Genomic DNA, 24617 nt, shown 5'->3' on the forward strand with positions numbered 1-24617 from the left:
AGTTGGCTCGGCCTGCTGCTGGGGATTACATGCAATGGAGACTAAACTGGATTGCGTAACGCCATGTTTGTGGCAGTTAAATATGGACCCGTTTCAGCGGAACGCCACTGATTGCTTTTGTGGCTCTCGTTCCTTTGAGGGCTCCGGGGCCATGTTCGCTAGCTGTTAGCACTGAATAACTCTCCATTCAAAGTGATTAGAGCCCATTGTGGAGGTGATTCGTGTGATTTGGTTGGGCTACAATTAGAAAGTAAACAGTGTGCCATATGATTTACACAATATTTCATTTTGCCCTGTGACTGTGGGCGACCTTTGATTAGATCAAGATCTGTATGACCGTGGGGTCTTGAATTTTGTTTTGTGCTGGCTTACCACTACAAATCTAAATGAGACTATTGGATTATGTCTATAAATACACTATAAAAGCATTAAGCACTGCCAAAGAAAGGGCACAATATGTTCGGAAGCAAAAATATACCAGACCCAAATGCCAGCAACAGACATGTAATTCCCCATGATAAGGGCATCTGCTTCCCAAAACCGATGCTATACTGCATAATGTAATCTAATAAATCTATTTTTTTTCCCCCTCTCAACTCATTAACCCTTACAACACTAATCTGGGTGGATGTTTTTGCTGAGGCCGCTAAGACCGCTATGAAGACAGCGTGTACCGTATATTCCCCATATATAGGTCATGTGCTGCACGTCACGAATACTTGTGCATGCGTACAGTAGCATGTCATGATTCGTATTCAGCACGTGGATGAATCCAAACCCCCCCTCCCCCCCTCCCCTCCTCCCCTCCTCCCCGGGAGCAAAAACACCGCACTATTATTCAGAGAAAAACCCTGCAAACACATATCCCAGAGGCGGCGATTAGGACTCGGACCGAACACGTCTGCAAAGGATGCCATCTGCCGAACCGCACCGGCTGGCCCGACCCAGGCGTGCCTGCAATCCAACCCCAAACAGTCTTTGTTGTCCCGTCCTGCCGTTGCCAATTCCGGTGGCGGGTCTGCCATTGTTCCTGCGTGAGGCCTCCGTCACACGCCGTGGCTCAGAATCCCACCAGACACATTCTGGTCTCGGCTGGCAGGTGGGAGAGCTGGTCCTCGGGGAGGGGGGAGGGGCTTTACTCCAGCTGACAACGCGTCCCCGCGTCCCAGGTAGCGCACGCGCACGCAAGCGCTCAGGCACGCGCACATGCACACCAATCGATCCCCCGGGCGTCGACTCGGGGAACGACCGACCCCCCTCGGCTCCCCGGGCGATATCTGTCGCGTGCTCGGCAGACGCCGCCTCGTCAAAACGGGCTCTCTCCCGCCGCCGCTGCGGCTTGGCCAGATGTCCGCGCGACGGCCGCCTCGCCGCCCGCGCCGCGCGGGGACACCTGCCATCACCGCCCCCCCCCTCCCCCCCCGGGCGCCAGCCTCTACAGCTCCCATTCATTAGAAGGGGGGGGACAAAACAGCACTCGAAGCTGAAGCTGAAAATAACCATTTTATGCGAAGGAGATGCGTGCCAGATATCTTTAAGATAGATGGTGTAATTATTCTCCTACTGTACATTTACCGTATATACTATGCTACTATTCGATCCAAAGCCCTGGCTGTCCCTTTGATCTTGCAGGCGCCGTGCGAAGGCATTGGAATAACAGGCGCTAGGAAAACTGCCCTCAGGCCTTGCTGCTGAGGGCATGGAGGCATCAGCATCTTTTTGGAGGAGACGTTCCCTTGTGAACGTGATCATACATCCTTTGGTGGGGGGTGGATGAGAATATGGAGGTCAAATATGGACCTTTGATGTTGAAGAACTTAATCAGTGGCTCAGAGGTGTTTTGGGGGCTGAGATTGAGTGGCGGGGGCTACGGGTTGAGGATGAGTTTGGGGCGAGGGTGAGGCATCACCATCGTCACCTCAGGGCTCGCCAGCATCGGGCACGCCCTCTCCGCCCGCGCCGGGTCTCGTGTCCTCCGTCTCGCCAGCCGCCTCTCACCAACGCCGCGTTAAGTCGGCCACGGCAGCGAAAAAGCTAGCGATTGGACGGCGCGGGTGGGCGGTGTTTCTACTGCGGAGCGAGTTCAACTGGCTTCCAGAAGCATGGCTGGGCATTGAGCCGGCGTTGAGGTTCTGGTTCCAGGAGCTCTACACTGTTCAGCGCACCAAGAAAAGGACTTCAAAGAAACACTTTCAACTCTTAACTTGGACACTTGAACACAAGTCCTCCCGCTCCCCAAATGTTCGCCTGTCGCAGACGGCCCAATCAAATTATTCCCCGCAAACGGAATCCATTGCATCTAATTACGCTGACATCTGTGGGATGACAAAAAGGCATTTAGCATCTCCGCCACAGTAGCAGTGTTCCGCTACGCTGTCAAAAAGCCCAGCCTACACGAAGGCAGCGGGGGGGGCGTCGCAAACCCGCAAGCCGCAGACACGTGAGTCATTAAGGTCAATCAAGTCCGAATGACTAACAAACACTCTAGGTCCTCCATCATCACACCGGGCGCGATAATCCGTCCGTCCGTCTCTCGGACCGGGCTGTCGGGTCGGATCCGACCGCAGACGCGGGGTCATTCTCAGCGGCGCGTTCGCGCACGACAGACGTTTAACCGTCATTCTTTCCGCCCGCCCTTCTCAGCCAGAGAGAGACATTGCCAGAGTAGTACCACTTATTGAGCTGCTCGAAGCGGCACACGAACAGCGCCGGTTCAAGGGGGCTGAATTGTTATCAGTCTCCCAGCAGGGCCTTGGCTCGGATCCCTGGGAGAACGCTCGGCACTGCTGTTTGGACGCCCTGTCAGCCGGTCTAGTCCAGTCCAGACCCGGAACGGGGGGGAGGGGGGGTCACTTTGCCGTCGCGGGTCATTGATTCGAACGTTTGATAGATCTGAAAGGTAAACACGTTCCAGCGAAAGGGAGAGTGTTAACGTTTGACTCTGGCTGCGCTCGGCGAATGTCATTAAACAAACAAATCCCGCCAGGGCGATCTGAAGCGGCGCGCGATGATCTTGTCTTCTCTCCTCTGACACAGGGTAACATTGAAGATTCTAGATAACTGCTATAAATACCCCTTCTCTGTCTGTCTGTCTGTCTGTCTGTCTCTCTCTCTCTCTCTCTCTGTCTCTCTCTCTATCTCTCTCTGTTTCTCTCTCTCTCTCTCTCTCTGTTTCTCTCTCTCTCTATGTCTCTCTCTCTCTGTCTCTCTCTGTCTGTCTCTCTCTCTGTCCCTCTCTCTGTCTCTCTCCGTCTCTCTCTGTGTGTCTCTCTGTCTCTGTCTCTTGTCTCTTTCAGCATCCTGTTCGCGGACATAGTTGGCTTCACCTGCCTGGCCTCGCAGTGCACGGCGCAGGAGCTGGTCAAGCTGCTCAACGAGCTCTTCGGGAAGTTTGACGAACTGGCCACGGTGAGTCTCCCCCTGTCCTCCGCCTCCCCCCCGCCTCCACATGTCCTCCCGCACGTGACCGGGCCAACACCGGCTCCACGTCCCCCGAACGAGCTCCGGACGGCGGCCCGACGAGACGCGCCTCACCTTCGCGTCTCTGTTTAAGGGCGTCAGACAAAGGGCGACGAAGTCGCGCAGAACATCAGGGCTGCATATGATGCTTAACGTGATTACTAACCCCACTGGCCCCGGCGTACAAAGAGACGACAGGAAACGCTAATCCGGCCCAGATTTACCGCCCGCTAAACCTCTCCTCCACCCTTGTCGGTCTGAACGGACGAGGGAGACTTTTATCCGTCCAGAACTCTCAGTATTCCCCCGGGAGAGAAGTGAGAGGGGGAAAAAAAGAGAAAGATCTGAGCCCCCCAGCTGTCGATGCGCCATTCTTAGCCTCTCGTTTTTTTATTTTTTTTTCTCGACGTGAGCCCGTTCAATCTTTTTCGTCCCCCACCTTGTCTTGTCCCCGGGCGCCGCCGCTACGCCGGTGTCACCGTCAGCGCGGCTGTCAGGCCGAGAAAATAAACATATTCATTTGTCCCCCGAGACTCCATATGGATGCAGATGGTAGCATTTTCCATGGCGGCGCACCGGAGATGAACTGCTCTCTCAACGGGACCTGAACACCCCCCCCCCTCCCCCTCCAGTCTGTCTGCCGCCAGCCTCCATGCACGCCTTTCTGTGACACGTACCCTGGAGCCGTTCGAGGGTTGAGACCCCCTCAGCCCACCCCCCCAACCCCAGATCATCCCCTCACTGCGTTATCTACATGTAATCTGGCCTCTATTACTTACACTGAGCACATGTGCCCGTGAGATCTCTTAATCCGGGGGATTACGCACAAACCCGTTTTTTTTTTTTTTTTTGCCTCGAACATTTTCTTGGCCTTATCGGCAGTTCTATTTTCAGCCTGTTTGTTTACACGGGGGGCAAAATTAGAACCGATCATGGCGAGCTGTGTACTTCTGATGTTTGGGGAGACTCGTTTGTGCACTCGTTTGTGTTTGCAGTGATTCCATTTGGGATTGAGAGACTGAGAAAGTAAATTGGTCTTACATTGAAGTCGGTCAATAGCCGATATTACCATGGCATAACCAGCTGTGTTGTTTATGGTCCAAATTCCTCTCCAGTCACGACAGACATCGCGGACATCATAACAATCTCAGTCAGATATCTAAGCGTACAGTATGTCTTGTACGGCGGCGTACTGCTGTAGGCGCTGAGGGTTGTGGCGTCTCAGGAGCTTGAATATGATTATGAGTTGTCACCGTCACCTTTTGTCACGCCTCCACCGCTCCACCGGAGGTGTCGAAACTGGTTCTGATAGAACAGATAGAACAGACATCACCTGACAGTGGTTTTATGGAAATGAACCCAACCCCAAGTACAGTAACAGTAAGATGGAGACGGTAAATATCCTATCGGTTAAAAGTGTTGGTCTAGTAACCGAAAGGTCCCCAGACACTCAACTCTAACTGCGGCCGAAAGTCACTCCGGATAAGAGCGTCTGTGAAATGACTACCAGGGCTTCAGGACATGGTGATCGTCCATTTGTGATCTGACCCGGCTCGTCGCGTCGCTACCCTCTCGATTCTGCGAGCGTGCCGCCCGCAGCCGCGACCCGTATGAGGGGAGACAGGGCGGCACGCTCGCAGAATCGAGAGGGTAGCGATGCGACAAGCCGGTCCGTCCCCCCCGACCCGCGGCTTCCTGCCGGCGATCGTTCCGCGCTCTGATCCGGCCCGGCAGCGGGAGGAGGCGGCGGCGGCGGCGGCGCCAGTGACTCACGGCGAGGCCACGCTGGCTCTCTCTACGCTCCAGAAGGAGAGGCGAAAGAAAAAGCGGGCGACGCCACATGTCTGACGGGCGCCGTCTTGTCACGCCGTCCCCGCGCCACCTGTCCACTCGCCGGACCCGTCAGTTGACAAGAGACGTGGGGCCAGAAAGGCAGCTCTCACTCTCCCACCACTCCCTCTCTCTCTCTCTCTCTCTTCCTCTCTCTCTCTCCCTCTCCATACCTCCCTCTCTCTCCTCTCCCTCTCTCTCTCCCTCCTTCCCCCTCTCCCTCTCTCTCCCTCCCTCTCCCTACCTACCTCTCCCTCTCTCTCCCTCTCTCTCTCTCCCTCTGTCTCTCTCTCTCTATCCCACCACTCCCTCTCTCTCTCTCCCTCCCTCTCTCTCCCTCCCTCCCATCTCTCTCCCCCTCTCCCTCTCTCTCTCTCTCCCTCCCTCTCCCTACCTCTCTCTGTCTTTCCCTCTACTTAGCTCCAAAGACATGCAGCTCAGTGTTTCAGATGATAACAAGACCTCCCATTTTTGTCTCCAGGCATAGAAGAAAGATCTCACATCCCACTTCCTAGGGATGTGAGGAAACAGTAATCTCAGCCCACTTATGCCCCTGTGTAGTCCTGTTTAGCAGACCACTAATTCTACTGTACTGTACTGTGTCCCCTAGCAGATTCAGCATCTCAAACAACAGAGAGAAAGAGAGAAAGAGAGAGAGAGAGAGTGAGGGAGATGTGGTGATTTATGCAGCATTATTATGCTGCAAAAACATTTAATGGTTATTTGTGCGTGTGTGTGTGTCTGTGTGTGCGCGCGGTGTGTGTTGCTTTGTCCTCCTTGGTTTCCATGGTACGGTTTCATGGTGCTTTTCATCCCCCCTCTCTTCTCTCTTCTCTTGTCTCTCTCTCTCTCTCTCTCTCCACGCCCCCTCGAGTCGTGTCTCAGCCTTTTGACTGACACTCAGCAGCCCACCGCCCTCAGCTGAGTCTTTCATGGCCTCTAGTTCTCCCTCCTCCATTCTCTCTCTCTCTCTCTCTCTCTCTCTCTCTTTTCGGGGCTTCCATTTTTAGTCGGACTCTGAAGTAGTCGCCCGCCCCGTCTTCCCTTCTGACTCCAGCGCGCCGCACGCCCCTGCTACAGAGAGAGATCCTACCCAGCCTTCTGCAGCCGCAGTAATATTTAAAGCTGCATTATGTAGCTTCCATGCTACGAGCCTGCTACGAGCTATCTACGAGCTAGCCACGAGGGACACTTCCGTCTACCAAGTTAAATTCAGCCTGCGTCACTCTCAGTTTGTGGGAGACAAAGTCCCATAGGGCTGTAAAAGAATGTCCCGTGTTTAATCAGGCGGGGACACGCCTCCATGCTTTTTATTGTTATTTTAAAAAAATGATTATTTGCTGAGGCAGAGCCGAACAGCGGTCTACGGTACAAAGACACATCTTTCACAGAGGAACTTATCCCTCTGGATTTTACCCTATCAATATTTTAAAAATGTTTTAAAGTCTTAACGGAAATCTTACATACTGCAGCTTTAATCTACGTCGGCTAGCAGGTCTCCCTGGCACTCGAGTCTCTACTTCTCTGAGGCCGTGTGCTACTTAGCGGTCACGTCGCTGAGGCCCGGTCTCAAGGTGAGGGCCTCAGAGGGTAAATATGGTCAAGGCTCAAGGTGACGGGGCGAGAGGATGTCATCACGACGGCATCCCGGGCTTCCACCATTCCATAATGTTTGTGTGTGTGTGTGTGTGTGTGTGTGTGTGTGTCATCGTACCAAAGACGTACAGTATGCTGCCCCCCCTCCCTCAGGACCTTACACACGGGGTATGGAACTGCCGTGCTCAGCTGGGTCTGGCCTCTTTTCCATCACACTCATTTACACAGGGTTGTGTGTGGTGGTGTGTGTTTGTGTGTGTGTGCGTGTGTGTGCTTGAAAATGGATCTTGTGCAATACTACATGTATTGACATGTTTTTTGGCCGTGCGTGTGCACGCATTATCTTCATCCTTCAAGGTGTGTGTGTGTGTGTGTGTGTGTGTGTGTGTGTCCGGACTTCCTCGCTGTTTGTCTCTCTCTCACTCTCTCTTCAAGATTTCTTTTTTTTGTTACGTCTTTCAGACTAGCATAAGGGAGTAAAATACTTGGGTTCTGGCTCCTCGGCCTTGCTGCAACGACAGAATAATAATTTACAAGATGATAATAATCATTTAAAAAAGGCACAACGAGCAATATAAAAAAAGAGCAATGCCAAAAAAGGATGTTGTGTCCCTGACCAGGGCCTAACGGCCTGCCAGCGATGTCGGGAGTCACATGACCGGGAGGTAATCCAGCTTGGCTCCCAGGCAGCTCCTTAACCTTCACTGGGCGGCTTAAATAGAGGAGGAGCCTCTCTAAGCACCAGAGCTTTCCCTCCTCCCCTCCAGCCTTGGGCCACCTACTCACCCCCCTCCCCCTGACCCCTCGCTCACCTCGTCTGCTCCGCCTCCGATCTGGCCTGGAGTCACCTGCAGAAATATGCATCTGCGGGGGAGGGGGCGATATTGGTAAGGTAGAGTTTGGATTGCCGGCCAAACCAGCCAGGTAGCACTCACTGTAACGGCTGAGGGGTGAACACACGCACGCCCCGCCTACCGGGTTTTGTTGTTGTCGTTATTGTTGTTGTTTGCTCCTACCCACCAGGACGGATGCGCTCCCTGACGACCGCCTGGTCCGCCGGCGTCAGACGCCGGCCCTCCTACCCCCGAGGCGTCTCTCTCCGTCTTCTCCTCCTCCGTCGGTTTCTCGAGGCGACACCGAAAATCGAAAACCTCGCCGCCGAACGCCGTGCGAGCGCGCGGTATATGCAAGGGCGGTGGAGAAACGGACGCGGCCTCCGACGCCGCCGGCGGGCTCCCCCTCCCTCTTTCTTGGAAACGACACGCGCGTGGTGTCGCGCGTTAAAAAGAGCCTTGTCTCGCGCAGACCGACTCGCGTGATTACGAGCCTCCGTCGCTCCACCCGCCATCGCGTTACTTCCATGGTAACAATCAGCCGTTATTAGTACAGCGGCCCCGACCCCCTGTTTATGGGGGGGGGGGGGTTGGCTCACATCCCATAATGATAGGGTACATTCATGCAGTTCCTCTCAGATGAGTGCGTCTCATCCGTCGGCGAGGGTGACTCACCTTATTCACCGAGGTGAAGCGCATCCGTTGATAGCTGTGCCTGTTTTTAGACAGAGGCTGACAGGCTTTTGGGGATTATGCTTAAAGTTACAATTGTGTGCGAGTTTGAGCCGGAGAGGATGTGTCAGGATGTGCATGGCTGCCGGTGGGGGGTCGGAATATTTTCGATCTCAAATGCCGCTCAGAATCAAATGCAAGAAAGGACTTTAAATTGCTCTCCCTTGCGCTCTCTCCATCTCTGTCTCTCCCCCTCTCTGTCTCTCTCCCTCTCTCTCTGTCTCTCTCCATCTCTGTCTCTCTCCCTTTCTGTCTCTCTCCCTTTCTGTCTCTCTCCCTTTCTGTCTCTCTCCCTCTCTGTCTCTCTCCATCTCTGTCTCTCTCCATCTCTGTCTTTCTCTATCTCTGTCTCTCTCCCTCTCTCTCTGTCTCTCTCCATCTGTCTCTCTCCCTCTGTCTCTCTCCCTCTCTGTCTCTCTCCATCTCTGTCTCTCCCTCTCTCTCCGTCTCTCTCCATCTCTGTCTCTCTGTCTCTCTCCCTCTCTGTCTCTCTCCCTTTCTGTCTCTCTCCCTCTCTGTCTCTCTCCATCTGTCTCTCTCCATCTCTGTCTTTCTCTATCTCTGTCTCTCTCCCTCTCTCTCTGTCTCTCTCCATCTCTGTCTCTCTCCATCTGTCTCTCTCCATCTCTGTCTTTCTCTATCTCTGTCTCTCTCCATCTCTGTCTCTCTCTGTGATTGACAGGAGAACCACTGCCGGAGGATAAAGATTCTTGGGGACTGTTACTACTGTGTGTCCGGACTGACCCAACCCAAGACAGACCACGCCCACTGCTGCGTGGAGATGGGCCTGGACATGATCGACACCATCACGTGAGTGGTCCGATCTACGACCGGCAGCGTCACGCGAGCGGTCCGATTCACGACTGACCGCTCACGAGTGGTCATATTTTCAATCGACAGCGTTACTGTGGTATCAAGTTGTAAGTGACCGCAACCAACCATGACTATGTGTAACACACAACCTTAACCTTAAAATGATTGTTGTTGTTGATGGACATAACTTTTCAGTATATTTATTCAGTACTTTCTGTTGATGGACATAACATTGCAGTATATTTATTCAGTACTTGCTCAAATGGTGTCCGAGAAGAGAAGAGTCATTATCCTACCAGATCACTGCATCCGAGAGAGTTGAAAGACTCCCTTTCTACAGCGCCGGCGGAAAATACCGTCAGACTGGTCACGCCTGCTATGAATGCACGCCGACGCTCGAGATTTGAGGAGAGCGGAATCTCATTTGACCGCGAGGACACGCGTCGACGATGCGTCCTTATGAGGCGTGAAAGTGTTTGTCTCATTAGCATGTCCTGTCCTGCCCAATCTGAAAACACAGACTACCACCCTCGATCGCTTAGTTCCTGTACTGTACACACGGAACTCAAGCGAACACTAACGTTACAGGGTTAGAGAGGGGTTATCATCGGGGTGTTGACTCTGTATCTCTCCCGAACGCTTGCCCGGCGGCGACGGCCGATTTCCCCGGAGCTTTTCATTCAAGTTCTTCAAAGTCAATTTCCCACTGTCAACATTGCTCCGTCCCTTAATGGCGTAGCTCTGCTTCGCGGACGAGAGCGCATACACTTTGGGGACGGAGAGCTACGATGACATGCCCCATCCAACCTCATGTTCTCCCCCCCCCCCCCCCTCCCCACCCGCCACTTCCCCCCCGGAGAAGATTAGATAAGGCCTCTCTTGAAATCCCACCAGAGGAGAGACTCTCTGGATCCGGAGTGGCCTCCGTTCCCGCGTCAAGGTCCTTATCTCGACGGAACACGTGGATCTGTTCCTGCCCGCGCTGAGAGGCACGGTGGGGGGGAGGGGGGGGGGGGTGGTTTTGTTCAGGAACATCCTGTCTTTTCAACCTTGCCGTCTGATGAAGCGCAGAGCGGGCGCCGGCAATTTTTCACGCCGGAGCGAACAAGAGTTCCACTCGTTGGGTCCGACCACCAGAGGAGGAAAATCACAGACGCGCGCGCACGCACGCACGCAAACGACCTCTCACCCCCGCGTTGCCCCACCCCCCCCGCAGGTCGGTGGCCGAGGCCACGGAGGTGGACCTGAACATGCGCGTGGGTCTGCACACGGGCCGGGTGCTGTGCGGCGTGCTGGGTCTGAGGAAGTGGCAGTACGACGTGTGGTCCAACGACGTGACGCTGGCCAACGTGATGGAGACCGGGGGGCTTCCTGGGTCAGTACCTCTCCATAACCCCCCCCCCCCACACACACACATACACACACACACTCAACACGATGACCCACGCGTTCGTCCGCCCTGATCCGGAGTGTCGTCCCCCTGCAGGAAGGTCCACATCACCAAGTCCACGCTGGAGTGCCTCAACGGCGACTACGAAGTGGAGCCGGGCAACGGCCAAGAGAGGAACGCCTTCCTCCTGAAACACGACATCGAGACCTTCTTCATCGTGCCATCTCACCGACGGAAGGTGTGCACGTGTGCGTTCCTGTGCCACTGTGTGTGTGTGTGTGTGTGTGTGTGTGTGTGCGTGCGTGTGCGTGTGCCTGTGTTGTGTGTGTGTGTGTGTGTGTTGTGTGTGTGTGTGTGTGTGGGAAGGCATGGGAGCTAGTGTGTTCATTCCTTTGTTTGGTGGTTGTACCGCTTGTTAACATTTGTGTGTGTGTGTGTGTGTGTGCTGGGGGGATGGGGGGGGGGGTGCACTGATCAGATGAGCAGAGAAGTGCAGAAAAAAATGCTACTGCTGGATTCTTTTTCGAACTTCATGAACGGGACATGGAATCAACTGTCACTCAAAAATAGTTGTTTACACAAAGTTCTATTGATTAGATTAGATTAGATTCGATTAGTCAAAACTCATCTCTTCAAGAAGTACTACAACAATCCTCCTGCCTAAGCACTTTGCAAGCAAAATTGTATTTTATTGTATTATATTATATTGCACTGTACTTTAGATTGCTATTCTTGCACTTTGCCTTCAGCACTAGATTATGCTCTTAGTCACTTGTTTTAGAGAGAAGATGCACTTGTGAGTTCTGGCAAGTAGTAGTACATTGGCTCTTCCTATGTTAAATGCAATTATTGTTAGTCGCTTTGGATAAAAGCGTCTGCTAAATGACTGTAATGTAATGTAATGTAGATGCAACATTGCACCGTAGGCTACTGGAACATCAAAATGCTAGGCTAACAATGAAATGCAAATGACATCGTGAATAGTGATTTTTTTTCTGAAATGCGTGTCAAAACGATTCAATGATATGTTCCTTTGCATCAACTTTAAACTAAGCTACTTTATTTGCGAAGATATTGGGCTTCTTTCCCATGGTTATCACGGCACCGGCAGCTATGTATCATACAGTATCACTGCCCCTGTTCGCAACGCATTGTGTGAGTTTTCATCTACCCCTCGGTTTCAAGTTAGCATCTGAAAACCCTGGTTTTGGAGGGCTGTTTGAGCGTCCACTAGCCCTCGATATGCCCCCTAGTCCTCAAAGCTAAAAGGAATAGGACACACTACCCTATGCGTGAATGCACAAAATGTAGGGCTAGGGCTAAGGGGGGGTATTGGGATTGGGCCTTACAGTACAGCGCTGTACAGTAGGCAGACCTTACAGTATCATACTGAGTATGCGCTGGAGGCTAAGAGACGAGTGCGCTGATTCCCCCCCCCCCCCCCCCGGGGTGGATAATCCATGTTAATACGCCCGCCCGGTAAAAGAGAGGTCAGCTCTGCACTTCTCCACCCACTGTGCTTAGTTTGAACTTCAGTACCGCGTGATCTTCTTCGACAGGGCAGGGTGGAGAGATAGCGCTTCCCCAGCTCCAGTACGGGGGTCCGTGTGGTTTCAGGGTTAAGAGCCGGCACATTAGTCGTCCGGATGACTTCTCTCGCCATCTCTGTGATGTTAGGCCTGAGGTCCCCTGGTCTTATAAATAGCCCTCGGCAGCTATCTGTCTAGCGCGCGCGCACACACACACACACAGATCTAGTCTCTCACACACACACACACACACACACAGATCTACTCTCACACACTCCCACACACACGCACACACTCCCACCCCCCACCCCCCCCTCCCCCCCATACACACACTCCTACAAACACATACACACACACACAGATCTACTCTCACACACCCCCACACAGGCATGGTTCTTCACGCGCACAGGCAGGTATACGCGCGCAGGCGCACACGCACACACACACACACACACTTGCGCTCTTTCATTACAGCAGGTCTCCGCCGGCTGTACCGGGAGCAGCTGGAGGGGAGATTTCCTCCCTCCATCCTTATTGGGTTGATGACCGCCGCCGCGGCCGCCTCCCTTCCGTCCACCCCCCATCCGTCCTCCCCCCATCCGTCCATCCGTCCACCCCCCATCCGTCCACCCCAAATCCTTCCATCCGTCCACCCCCCATCCGTCCACCTCCCATCCGTCCACCTCCCATCCGTCCACCCCCCATCCGTTCACCTCCCATCCGTCCACCCCCCATCCGTCCACCCCCCATCCGTCCATCCATCCATCCCCCATCCGTCCACCTGCCATCCGTTCACCCCCCATCCGTCCATCCGTCCACCCCCCATCCGTCCATCTCCCATCCGTCCATCCGCCCACCCCCCATCCGTCCATCTCCCATCCGTCCATCCGTCCACCCCCCATCCGTCCATCTCCCATCCGTCCATCCGTCCACCCCCCATCCGGCCCTCGCCTCCACTCTGCTCCACTCTGCGCTGCACGCCACACAGCCTGAGTGTTATATAACATATATAACACTGCATACTTGCACATACTGTACCATACAGTATCTAAGCCACACGGCTCCTCATGCGAACGTAAAACATTGCAGCGTCTCGCGCGGCTATTCCGCGAGCCGAGGCTTTTTTGTCATCGTTGTTGTTGTCTTCCTCTGATATGAGGAAGACTCCGCTAAGCCGATTAACGGAGGAACGGGACAGTCTCGCCTTCATCAGAGCGACGGCTCGGTGAGAAACAGTGCGTCCCTCAAAGCTGTGTCAGATGTGATGCTACTCACCCTGCTAGCATGCAGCTTCCAGCGCTGCTGGGGCATCTGCTCGCCAGTTTCTTATACGCACCGCCGGCAAAACAGAAGGCTTGAATTTAAGACGGCTCCATTCTGTTTGCGGAGCATTGTTTTATTCTGTTTTCAAAAGATAGTTTTTTAGGCCGGCAAAGTTCTTTACACCACCCGAATGACGATTGCCCTAATTTCATGTTCATATTCAAGCTGAAAGGCACAAGGGAAGAGGAGAAATGCTTTGATCTGGAATGTGTGAGCGTGTGTGTGTGTGTGTGCCTCTGGGAGTGTGTTTTTTCATGTTTAAATGTGTGTAGTGTGTGTACGTGTGTGTGTATGTTTGTATGTATGTGACCTCAAAGGGTTTAAAATATCATTTTCAACCGACATAGCAGGTGTTGTTGGGAGTTATACTGTGTTTGTGTGTGTGTGTACGCCTGTGAGTGTGTGGGTGTGTGCGCCTGTGAGTGTGTGTGTGTGCCTGTGAGTGTGTGCGTGTGTGTGTATATGTGTGTGCGCCTGTGAGTGTGTGTGTGTGTGTGTGCGCGCGAGTGTGTGAGTGCGAGACGCGGATCAGCCTGACTCTCCTCGCCCGTCTGTCGACAGATCTTCCCAGGATTGATTCTCTCGGATATAAAGCCTGCCAAAAAGATGAAGTTCAAAACCGTGTGCTACCTGCTGGTGCAGCTGATGCACTGTCGGAAGATGTTCAAGGCCGAGATCCCCTTCTCCAACGCCATGAACTGTGAGGACGGAGACAAGGTAAGCATTCTGACAGCGCGCGTGTGTGTGTGTGTGTGTATGTCCTGAGATGCCCTACACAACCTCAGCTCCAGTTCTCTGTGAGTTCTCACTGCCCCCGTGGGAATCTGGCCAAACGTCAAACTGCCTATCTGACTGACCCTCCTCCGTTCCTGAGAAGACCTCCTCTGGTCCGGCCACATCAGATCCAGACGCGCTGGCAGGCGTGCGTGTGTGTGTGTGTGCGCCCGTGTACGGTGTGTTCTTACAGCGGCGGGGCGGCAGTTTCTCCCCCCGTGCGTTTAAACATGTTCCCCCGAAACAACGGCGTCGATCTCTCGAAACTCCAAACGCGAGACCGAAAAGAGTTATGGTAACAACGGGGAGCGCTAAAGACGTCATGGCGGCCGTCTCCCGCCGACCGAGGCGCCTGTCGGAGCGGCACGCCGCGACGGCCCCCCGACCCCGAGAGAGAGAGAGAGAGAGAGAGAGAGAGACGGGCGGGGAGGAAGAACAAGAGGGGAGAGGAAGTGGGAAAAACGCTCGACACACACACACACACACCACACACACACACACCACACACACACACACAGGGAGTGTTGGCATTCAGGCAGTGCTCCGCAGGCTGTCGGAAATGACACATGGAGACCGGAGAGGGAGAGAGAGAGAGAGGGGGGGTTGGGGGGGTCGGATGGAGATGACAGGAGGAGTGTGTGTGAGTGTGTGTTTGTGTGTGCGGCGCCGGACGCGCGTGCTGGACAGCCGTACTCTCTGTGCACGACCATATCCAAACAATTGGGTCATATGGAGGAGTCTGTGTCCCTAGGCAAGATCGCTGCAGCTAGAGGAGACGAGAGGAGAGATGAACAGATAGAGAGAGGGAGGGAGAGGGAGGGAGGGAGGGAGAGAGGGAGAGAGAGAAAGAAAAACAACCAAAGGAGGGATGGGACCAGTGGGGTGCGTTTTAACAGTACTCGCCTCTGTCCTTATTAGAAAGTCTCTCCAGTCGTCCTCGCCCACCCACTGCACCCGCTGCTCCCCCTCTCCTTCCTCAACCAGGACACACACACACACACACGGTTAACTTGATAGCTCTGGTCTGCTGCCCAACACATTAGATAGATGGCCACCCTGGCTTTTCAGAGACACGCCCACATGAAGAGGCTGCAGGGGGGCTTGTTGTTCTGTAAATGGATGTTAAAGGTGCAGTACGCGCTTTGGCTCAGAAACACTTTTTCGTTGTATTTTTTGCAATTCTCATCACATCCCATGATCTCATCAATCAATAAATGAAGTGCTCCGACAATAAAATGAAATAAATCTGTTATCTGTGGAAGTCGCAGGACTGTAATGACTGTGTCCAATCATTTTGGGTTGCCAGTTTGAAATGATTGGATGGCTTACTTGCCTGTCAACCTACCTAGCGAGTGTCATTTGTTTTCCCCCAGTTTGGAGGAGTGGCGGGGTGGAGGGAGGCCTATAGGGAGGGGAGGGGAGGGAATTTTGTCGGCTGCATTTTTTGAAAATCTTTCACAATTTCTCCTAAGTCACAAACTGCATACTGCACCTTTAACGATGTGCCTTGTGTGAAGTGAACTCTAGCCAATGCATGTCAATGTTGTTGATCCTAACTGTAGTTTCTGGGCCCTTTCTTTTACCCACACTGCGCTTTATTATACAATACGGGTGCTGCCCCCTTGTAGTGCAAAAAAGACCCCTTTTCCCATGCTCCTCACCTCCAGCGGAGGGCGCTGCGCACGGCGCCGGAAAAACTGCGTAACCAGACGTCCGTGTCGGCCAACGTGATCCAGAGCAGCCCCGGCACCCGGGTCAACCGCTACATCGGACGGCTGATCGAGGCGCGTCAGACCGAGTCCGACACGGCCGATCTCAACTTCCTCACGCTCATGTACAAGTGCTCTGAGCGCGAGCAGAGGGTGAGGGACACACACACACACACATTTGCACAGCTGCTTATACAGATAGACGCAGTTGCACACTTGCTTATAGAGATACACACAGACTTACACACACACATTACATTACATTACAGTCATTTAGCTGATGCTTTTCTCCAAAGCGACTTACATCAATTGCATTTAACGTATGAAAAGCCAATGTACTCTACTTGCCAGAATTCGTGCATCTCCTTTGTAAAACAAGTGACTAAGAGCATAATCTAGTGCTGAAGGCAAAGTGCAAGAATAGCAAACTAAAAATACAATAGGTGCTTAAGAGGGAGGATCCTGGTTAGACTTGAAGAGGTGAGTTTTGAACCTGCGGCGAAAGATGGGCAGCGACACACACACACACACACACACACACACACACACACACAAACATACCCACACCTGCAAAAGTGAACAGATGTCACCTCATTATTTACACATGACTCTCTTTCCCTTCCTGACTCTCTCTCTCTCCCTCTCTCTCTCTCTCTCTCCCTCTCCCTCTCTCTCTCTCCTCCCCTCTCTCTCTCTCTCTCTCTCTCAATTCAATTCAACAAACATTTTTGGCATGAAACACAAATATTGCCAAAGTATAAAACGATCTAAATAACAAAAACATGTTGTATCATATCATCTCTCTCTCTGTCTCTGTCTCTCTCTCTGTCTCTCTCTCTCTCTCTCTCCCCCCTCTCCCTTCGCCCCCCCCCCTCTCTCTCTCTGTCTCTCTCTCTCCCCCCTCTCCCTTCGTCTCCCCTCCGTCTCTCTCTCTCTCTCCCCCCTCTCCCTTCGTCTCCCCCCCCTCTCTCTCTGTCTCTCTCTCCCCCCTCTCCCTTCGTCCCCCCCCCCCTCTCTCTCTCTCTCTCTCTCCCCCCCCTCTCCCTTCGTCTCCCCCCTCTCTCTCTGTCTCTCTCTCTCTCTCTCCCCCCTCTCCCTTCGTCTCCCCCCCTCTCTCTCCGTCTCTCTCTCTCTCTCTCTCTCCCCCCTCTCCCTTCGTCTCGCCCCCCCCTCTCTCTCTCCCCCCTCTCCCTTCGTCTCGCCCCCCCCCCCCCCCTCTCTCTCTCTCTCTGTCTCTGTCTCACAGTACCACCAGCTTCCTGATGAGTACTTCACGAGTGCGGTGGTCCTGTCTCTAATCCTAGCTGCCTTGTTTGGCCTTGTCTACCTTCTCATCATACCACAGTATGTACAGGATCTGACAGCACCACACACACGCGCGCGCACACACACGCGCGCACACACGCACACACAATCTTCCTGCCTCCCTACCTCTCTCTTCCTGTTAGATGAGTCTTTTCTAAGGCTGTCAGCTACTAACTCTCCTCCTGCTTCCCTCTCTCTGTCTCTCAGGGGCACAGTAGTGCTGGTCCTACTGGTCTTCTGCATCTGTTTCCTAGTAGCTTGTATCATGTACCTGCATATCACTAGAGTACAGGTAAACCAGCACAAATCTTCATCAACTGTTTCTACTAAGTCTTCATTACTAAGGTATATTACTTAGTCTTCGGGGTCTAATAGGGTACCTCAATCAGTGCTAACATAGGCAAATATTTAAAGTATTTCCATTTGTGGTTTAGAATAAGATTCCTTTTTATGTCATTTAAGGTCAGTGGCTTAGATTACTGTATCTCATGCTGCATTCCAGTTGCATCGGAAACATCGGATTTTCCAAGTTTGTGACGTCATACCCCAGTTAAAAGCATTGCAGAGACAAAAGGCGAAAACCCCACTTTCGCCCTATCTTTGTAGTTCTAGCCTAGTTAGCCATTGTTAGCAATACCAGTCGGTAGCAACGCTGCACACTATGTGCTATTTTTGCGCATACGAACACCGTAGCAACATTGTCCATTGATAGACGTTGCACAGTACTGTGTGTACAACTGATTTAATGAGACACAAATAAGAAACAAGGGCCAATAAACAGTCTTATTACAGCTTTCACTTATTGTTGATTCGTGGAGCAGCCATGTTGATTTGACGTCAGCAGCGTAGTCGGAACCCCCCCCCCCCCCCCCCCGCCCCCGAGTAAAATGGCGGAAATCCGGGTTCAGGTGACGTATTTGATGACGATTTTTGACGTCAAACTCCGCTACAACTGGAACACAGCATTAGTACTTTATTTTGTCTTCAAACTCTACTTTTAAGTACAGCAGTTCAATTTATTTCAGCTTTTGTCGAGTTTGACAGTTTGACTTTCTTCAGATCCCCAAACCCCTCAGCTGTTACATTAATGTATGCTTTGTGGCTTTTCAATTTCAAATTGTGCCTAGTAAGCTTCCTGTCTTCCTGTCTTTTGTCCTTAATCTCTCACTCTGTCTCTCCTTCTCTCTCTCTCTCTCTCTCTTTCCCCCTCCCCTCTCTTTCTCTGTCTCAGTGTTTTCCAGGGTGCCTGACCATTCAGATCCGTACTGCCCTGTGCGTTCTCATAGTGCTCTTAATCTACGCCGTGGCCCAGGCCTGCGTGGTGAGTAAGGGTCTCGCCGTGGGCCAACACGCCTCTGGGGGTTGGAAGACAGAACTTCACAGTTACAATCACACAATCACAGTTACAGCATGGGTTTTAAGAGACTCTTTTGAAAAGTTATGAAAAGTTACAGTCATGAAATAGAACGGGGTCTCATATTTCTGTATGCTGGCATAATGTCAGCAGGCTAGAAGCCTAGTATAGGTAACGTTTTTGGCTAGCAAGGCCCTCGCTTTAGTGTTAGCGATGCTAGCGTTAGCTGAGCCTTTCCCGCCCTCTGTGCCCTGCCCTCCTTCTCTCTCTCTCTCCCTCCCTCTCTTTCTCTCTCCCTCCCTCTCTCCCCCTCCCTTTCCCTCCCTCTCTCTGTCCCTCCCTCCCTCTCTCTCACTCCCTCCCTCCCTCACTCTCTCCCTCCCTCTCTCTTTCCCTCCCTGACTCCGTCCCTCCCTCTCTCTCTCTCCCTCTCCCCCTCATTCCCTCTCTCTCTCCCTCCCTCCCCCTCCCTCTCTCTTTCCCTCCCTCTCTCTCTCTCCTTCCCTCCCTCACTCCATCCCTCCCTCCCTCTCTCTCTCTCACCCTCCCTCCCTCCCTCTCTCTCTCCCTCCCTCCCTCTCTCTCTCTCACCCTCCCTCCCTCTCTCTCTCTCTCACCCTCCCTCCCTCTCTCTCTCTCCCTCCCTCTATCTCTCTCTCTCTCCCTCAGGTGGGCTGCATGCCGTGGCCGTGGGGCGGCGCCGGCGGCAACAGCTCCATCGTGATCATCGACACGGGCGGCGGCGCCAACCGCACCATGGCCGAGCTGCCGTGCGACGGCGCCCCCTACGCCCTGCTGTCGTGCGTGGCGGGCACGCTCACGCTGGCGCTCTTCCTACGCGTCTCCTGGCTGCCCAAGGCGGCGCTGCTGCTGCTGCTCGCCGTCGTCTACGTGGCGGCGCTGGAGCTCAGCGGCTTCCGCCGCACGGACAGGTGGGTGGAGCCACGCGCGCCGACGACCGCTGCGTCGTTCTTAGACCCCTCCCCCCTCCCCGCACACAGCTACACGTGCACACACACCCGCTCTCACACATACACACACACATACACACTACATCTACAGCTACACGTCCGCAAAAACACACACAAACGCACAGACGCGCGCACGCACTGACACACAGATACCTGGCGTCCGAGGTGGCGGCGGCGGGGCTTCCGTGCGGCTGTCAGCCCCGCCGTGACGCCACCGCGCGCCCGAACCCCGCACAAAATAAATAAATCCGCTCGAACAAACTGGTCATCCGGGGGCGCCTACATCCGCGGGGGGGGGGGGCGCGTGGGACCGGTCTTTGTTTGGCCTCTGCCCACGCTCTCTCTCTCTCTCTCTCTCTCTCTCTCTCTCATGTGAACCCTTTGAAGCGTCGCACGGAGGCTTGTGTCCTGCAGCGGAGAACATGTACTTTAACGTGTATTGTAACCATGGCTTTCGCTGACCCCTTTTAAATCACAGTATTTCTGTGGCGCAGTCTCACCGTGCTCCTGTAAAAATACTGACATCATTGTCGGACCTCGCGCCATGGGGGGTCTATCCACAGCAACCCCCCCAGCCCCCCCCCCCACACCTCCGGAGTCTAGTCGTTGTGTGGTCCGGTCCAGTGTAAAACTGCTGACATCTCAGTTGGTCTGTTCCACAGTGGGGGGTCCCTCCACATTCGGGGCTACGAGCCCATCGTCTCCTTGCTGCTCTTCACCAGCGCCCTGGCCCTCCACTCCAGACAGCTGGACCTCAAACTGCGCCTGGACTTCCTCTGGGCCACACAGGTCTGTCTCGTGCGCATGTGTGTGTAGTGCGCGTGTGCACGTGCGCCTCGCGCCGTCCTCTGTGAAGTGTTGTCCTATGACGTCGCTGACAAAAGGTTTCAGAAGTTGACTTTAGCACCCGGCCATCTGCTGGGACCATTATGTGGCCAGCCAACTATCGGGCTGCGCTTAGAGAGCTGGCGTCGTTTTTCAGTGTTCGGCTGCCAGCGCCCAAACTTTTGGCAGGTGTCAAGGCTTTTGGCAGATGTGAGGGTTTTGCCATGGTTGGCGAAGAGCGAACCTTCACAGAGGCAATATTTGGGCACTATTTTGGCTGTTCCAGTCTCTTCGCCAAGTACCCGATTGATGATTCTGCCATTAGCTGCTGTAGCGTTGGATAACAGTGGACAGCCATAGCCCTTAATTAGCTACGGTATAGCTATCAATGACTATGATATCAGACCGATGTGTGTCTAACTGGACACTTCCAGTTAGACAGTCATACGAAGTCTCTTACTGACACCCGGTGGTGAGAGAGATGAACTCAAGACCCGAGCACTGTAGGGACTCTGTGTGTGTGTGTGTGTGTGTGTGTGTGTGTGTGTGTGCGTGTGTGTGTGTGTGTGTGTGCGCGTGCGCGTTTGCAGGCAGAGGAGGAGAGGGACGGAATGGAGAAGGTCAAACTGGACAACAGGAGGATCCTCTTCAACCTCCTGCCGGCACATGTGGCCCAACACTTCCTCCTGTCCAACCCCAGGAACATGGTGAGTGACTCTCGTCGGGCCGGCGTCGCGCCCCCGAGACACCCCGCCCCGTGCAGCGTGGCGTGGCGTTGCTAACGGCGCAGCTAACGGCGGTCTCGTCTCCCGGTCAGGACCTCTACTACCAGTCCTACGCCCAGGTGGGGGTGCTGTTCGCCTCCATCCCCAACTTCAACGACTTCTACATCGAGCTGGACGGCAACAACATGGGGGTGGAGTGCCTGCGTCTGCTCAACGAGATCATCGCCGACTTCGACGAGGTCAGCGCATTTCCCGCCGCCGCCACCACACCGTCACAGGAAGTGACGTCACGGCCGCCTGCCGCTCGATTCAGTGGGTGAATCTTGTTCTCCCTTCCTCAGCTCATGGATAAAGAATGCTACAGGGACATAGAGAAGATCAAGACCATCGGCAGCACGTACATGGCCGCCGTGGGTCTCGTCCCCACCATCGGAACCAAGGTAGCGGTCCGGCCCGTGTGGGCGCGGCAGAGCGCACCACTATGTTTGTTAGTTTATAGATCAAGACGATTATGGATGAAACACGATTATGGATGATACACATCTCATCCGTGTCTTATCGACGTCCCTTATTACCGGTTTATATTTCCTCCCTAGGACAAAAAATCCATCAACAACCACCTGAGCACAGTGGCGGACTTTGCCATCGAGATGTTCGACGTCCTGGATGAGATCAACTACCAGTCCTACAACGACTTTGTCCTGAGAGTGGGTAAGTACAGTCAGTATATCCGTGAGGTCGTTTTTACGACATCCTGAGTTCACGTGGCCTAATGCCAGGCTCACACTACATAATGTCTCTTGGGTCGCATCACACACATCGGAGAGGAGAATCTTAACAGATGTTCGCAAATCTCAAACATGCACACACGACAAAATTGGAAAATAACACCTAATCACACACTACAGGATATTATCGTGCCCAAGGGAGGAACTCGGCAACGATCCACTGTCGTCTCTTGTAAAGTAGTGAAGTAATAATCAATATATCAAACGTTTGATTTTATCGGGGCCGTCCTGATGGGTTTGTGAGCCGATCGGGAGGTTTAAGATTAGATCTGTAAACCCCTCACATTACAAGATAATCTGGGCCTAACATCGGTACCGACCAACGTTCCAGACCAGATTTCTCCTCCCATTGTCGAGAGGGGTGAATCAGGGATAAATCAGCCCAAAAATCCTGTAGTGTGAGCCCAGCATTAGAGGCAGAGGATGGGATTGAGTGTGAGCCAGTGTGGTGTGTGTGTGTGTGTGTGTGTGTGTGTGTGTGTGTGTGTGTGTGTGTGTGTGTGCGTGCGTGCGTGTGTGAGTGACTGTGATGTGCGCACGATGGCATTCAGATTCAGAAAACTATTGTCTGTGAGATTTGGAAAATGTTCTTTGACGAGGGTCTCAATAGACGCGAAAGACGTTGAGTTAAGGGTGGCGGAACGTGTGTGGAACATGTGTGGAACGTGTGTGGAACGTGGTCCTCCCCAGGCATCAACGTGGGTCCGGTGGTGGCGGGTGTGATCGGCGCCCGGCGGCCCCAGTATGACATCTGGGGGAACACGGTGAACGTGGCCAGCAGGATGGACAGCACCGGCGTCTCCGGCAAGATCCAGGTAGCGCGCGGGCCCCTCTCCTCGAACCCGGGGCCCTCTCCTCGAACCCGGGCCCTGCGTGACTAGCGCCCGCACAGCTTAAGCTTGTGCGCCATAAACCGCCCACCCTGCCGATTCCGCACGCAGAGTCCGTCCTTAAAGGAGTAGTAAAGGGAAAATGCATGTTTAGCCCTGTTTTAAGGTTACTTATGATCATATACAATGGTTCAGATCAAAACGTTGACAAAACTAGCACTTTTGAGAAAGTCTGATAATTGTTCTATCACCGTTTAGGTCATACAATGGATGTGGGTGGGCACGTTGAAAAATCATTCAAAAACATGTTAAACTCTCGATTTCAAAGACAAGAAGCTCACCGAGGGGGTAATTGGTGTCCGTTGGTGTTCTGACATCAAATTCGCCTCAAGTATGAATCCTGTAGGGTTTTATTGATCATTTTATGAAATCCATTGACTTGTATTGACGCGACCGTTGTAGATGTGTAGATCAATCCGCAGAGGGGATTCAGGAAGCGGACCTACTTACGGTAGTTGCCATGTCTCTCCTATGATGTTATTAGCCTCTCCTACTCTGAAAATGTAATTTAATGTTATTTATTGCTCTATAAATGTTCTTAGCCAATAGACAAACATACTCCAGGAGCTTGCTCGATCGCCTTGTTGAGAGGGGTCAGGGAAAAATTTTTACAGCTCACTTATCTGGCCCCCGGGTGATTACTGTTTTTTTGCTTCCCTCTGGAATATGTAGGGGTGGGATGTCTGCCCACCTCCCTTGTTCTCTGTAAAGCGCATTGTGTTGCCTCTGGGTATGAAATGCGCTATACAAATAAAGCTTTGATTGATTGATTGATTGATAGTTATTGTTATTGTTTATGCTGCTAGGCTACCTAGTTTGCGGAAGTTTACACACGTATGTGCTGCGACTAAATAGTTCTATGCTAAATATTTAAATAAGCCTTCCAGATGAACTAGAATCTTACTTTATGGTGAATTATGTCAGAACGCCAACTAACACCACGGTGAGTTTCTTGTCTTTGAAATTGAGAGTTTAACATGTTTTTGAATGATTTTTCAACGTGCCCACCCACATCCATTGTATGGCCTAAACGGTGGTAGAGCAATTATCAGACTTTCTCAAACGTGCTAGTTTTGTCAACGTTTTGATCTGAACCATTGTATATGATCATAAGTAACCTTAAAACAGGGCTAAACATGATTTTTCCCTTTACTACTCCTTTAATACGTGCACCGCATGAGCATTTGGTAAACAACCATCTGTTCAGCAGCTGCGCCACAGCGATTATGCGTGTGTGTGTGTGTGCGTGTGTGTGTGCATGTGCGTGTGTGTCTCCCAGGTGACCGAGGACGTGTACCGGATGCTGAGCTGCAACTACGACCTGGTGTGCCGCGGCAAGGTGAGCGTGAAGGGCAAGGGCGAGATGCTCACCTACTTCCTGGAGGGCAAGGTCCAGAGCGCCGCCACCGCTGCCGCCTCCTCGGTGGCGCGCTCCGCCAGCCTGGAGCGCCGGGCGCACTCCTGCGGCAAGGCCAGCAAGCCCCCCAACCAGCCGGGCGGCGGCGTGTCAGCGGTGGTCAGCTTCACCGTGCGCGCAACCATGAGCGCCATCCAGACGGCCGGCGGCGGCGGCAGCCCGCTCTCGTCCTGCACGCCACCCACTGTGGAGGAGGAGGGGGAGGAGGCGGTTAAGGGCTTGGTGGTGTAGGGGAAGCGGGGGGAGAGATTGCCCGTCGACTCCCCCACCCCCATCCCTCGGCAGCGGTCTGGTCCACCCTTCCCTCTCCAGGTCGATTCCGGGATACCGGGACGGCCCACTTCGTAATGGACG

General features: G+C 53.3%; 1 protein-coding gene across 1 annotated transcript in view; it reads left to right on the forward strand.

Annotated features, from left to right (window-relative positions):
- Positions 1 to 24494, forward strand: part of LOC311316412 (adenylate cyclase type 1-like) — a gene marked incomplete at both ends in the record, with an annotated part of 33225 nt that extends 8731 nt beyond the window's left edge. The window contains 17 exons of the mRNA XM_084447253.1: positions 3297 to 3408; positions 9133 to 9260; positions 10480 to 10642; positions 10754 to 10891; positions 14067 to 14222; positions 15947 to 16141; positions 17235 to 17332; positions 17501 to 17585; positions 18525 to 18614; positions 19317 to 19579; positions 20281 to 20407; positions 21034 to 21150; positions 21261 to 21407; positions 21510 to 21608; positions 21765 to 21879; positions 22647 to 22771; positions 24126 to 24494. Of these exons, the coding sequence (XP_084303379.1) occupies positions 3297 to 3408; positions 9133 to 9260; positions 10480 to 10642; positions 10754 to 10891; positions 14067 to 14222; positions 15947 to 16141; positions 17235 to 17332; positions 17501 to 17585; positions 18525 to 18614; positions 19317 to 19579; positions 20281 to 20407; positions 21034 to 21150; positions 21261 to 21407; positions 21510 to 21608; positions 21765 to 21879; positions 22647 to 22771; positions 24126 to 24494 (2527 nt within the window). The remainder of the gene's footprint in view (positions 1 to 3296; positions 3409 to 9132; positions 9261 to 10479; positions 10643 to 10753; positions 10892 to 14066; positions 14223 to 15946; positions 16142 to 17234; positions 17333 to 17500; positions 17586 to 18524; positions 18615 to 19316; positions 19580 to 20280; positions 20408 to 21033; positions 21151 to 21260; positions 21408 to 21509; positions 21609 to 21764; positions 21880 to 22646; positions 22772 to 24125) is intronic.
- Positions 24495 to 24617: the final 123 nt, after the last annotated feature.

The sequence above is a fragment of the Borostomias antarcticus genome (assembly GCF_949987555.1).
Source record: "Borostomias antarcticus genome assembly, chromosome: 12".
NCBI lineage: Eukaryota > Metazoa > Chordata > Actinopteri > Stomiiformes > Stomiidae > Borostomias > Borostomias antarcticus.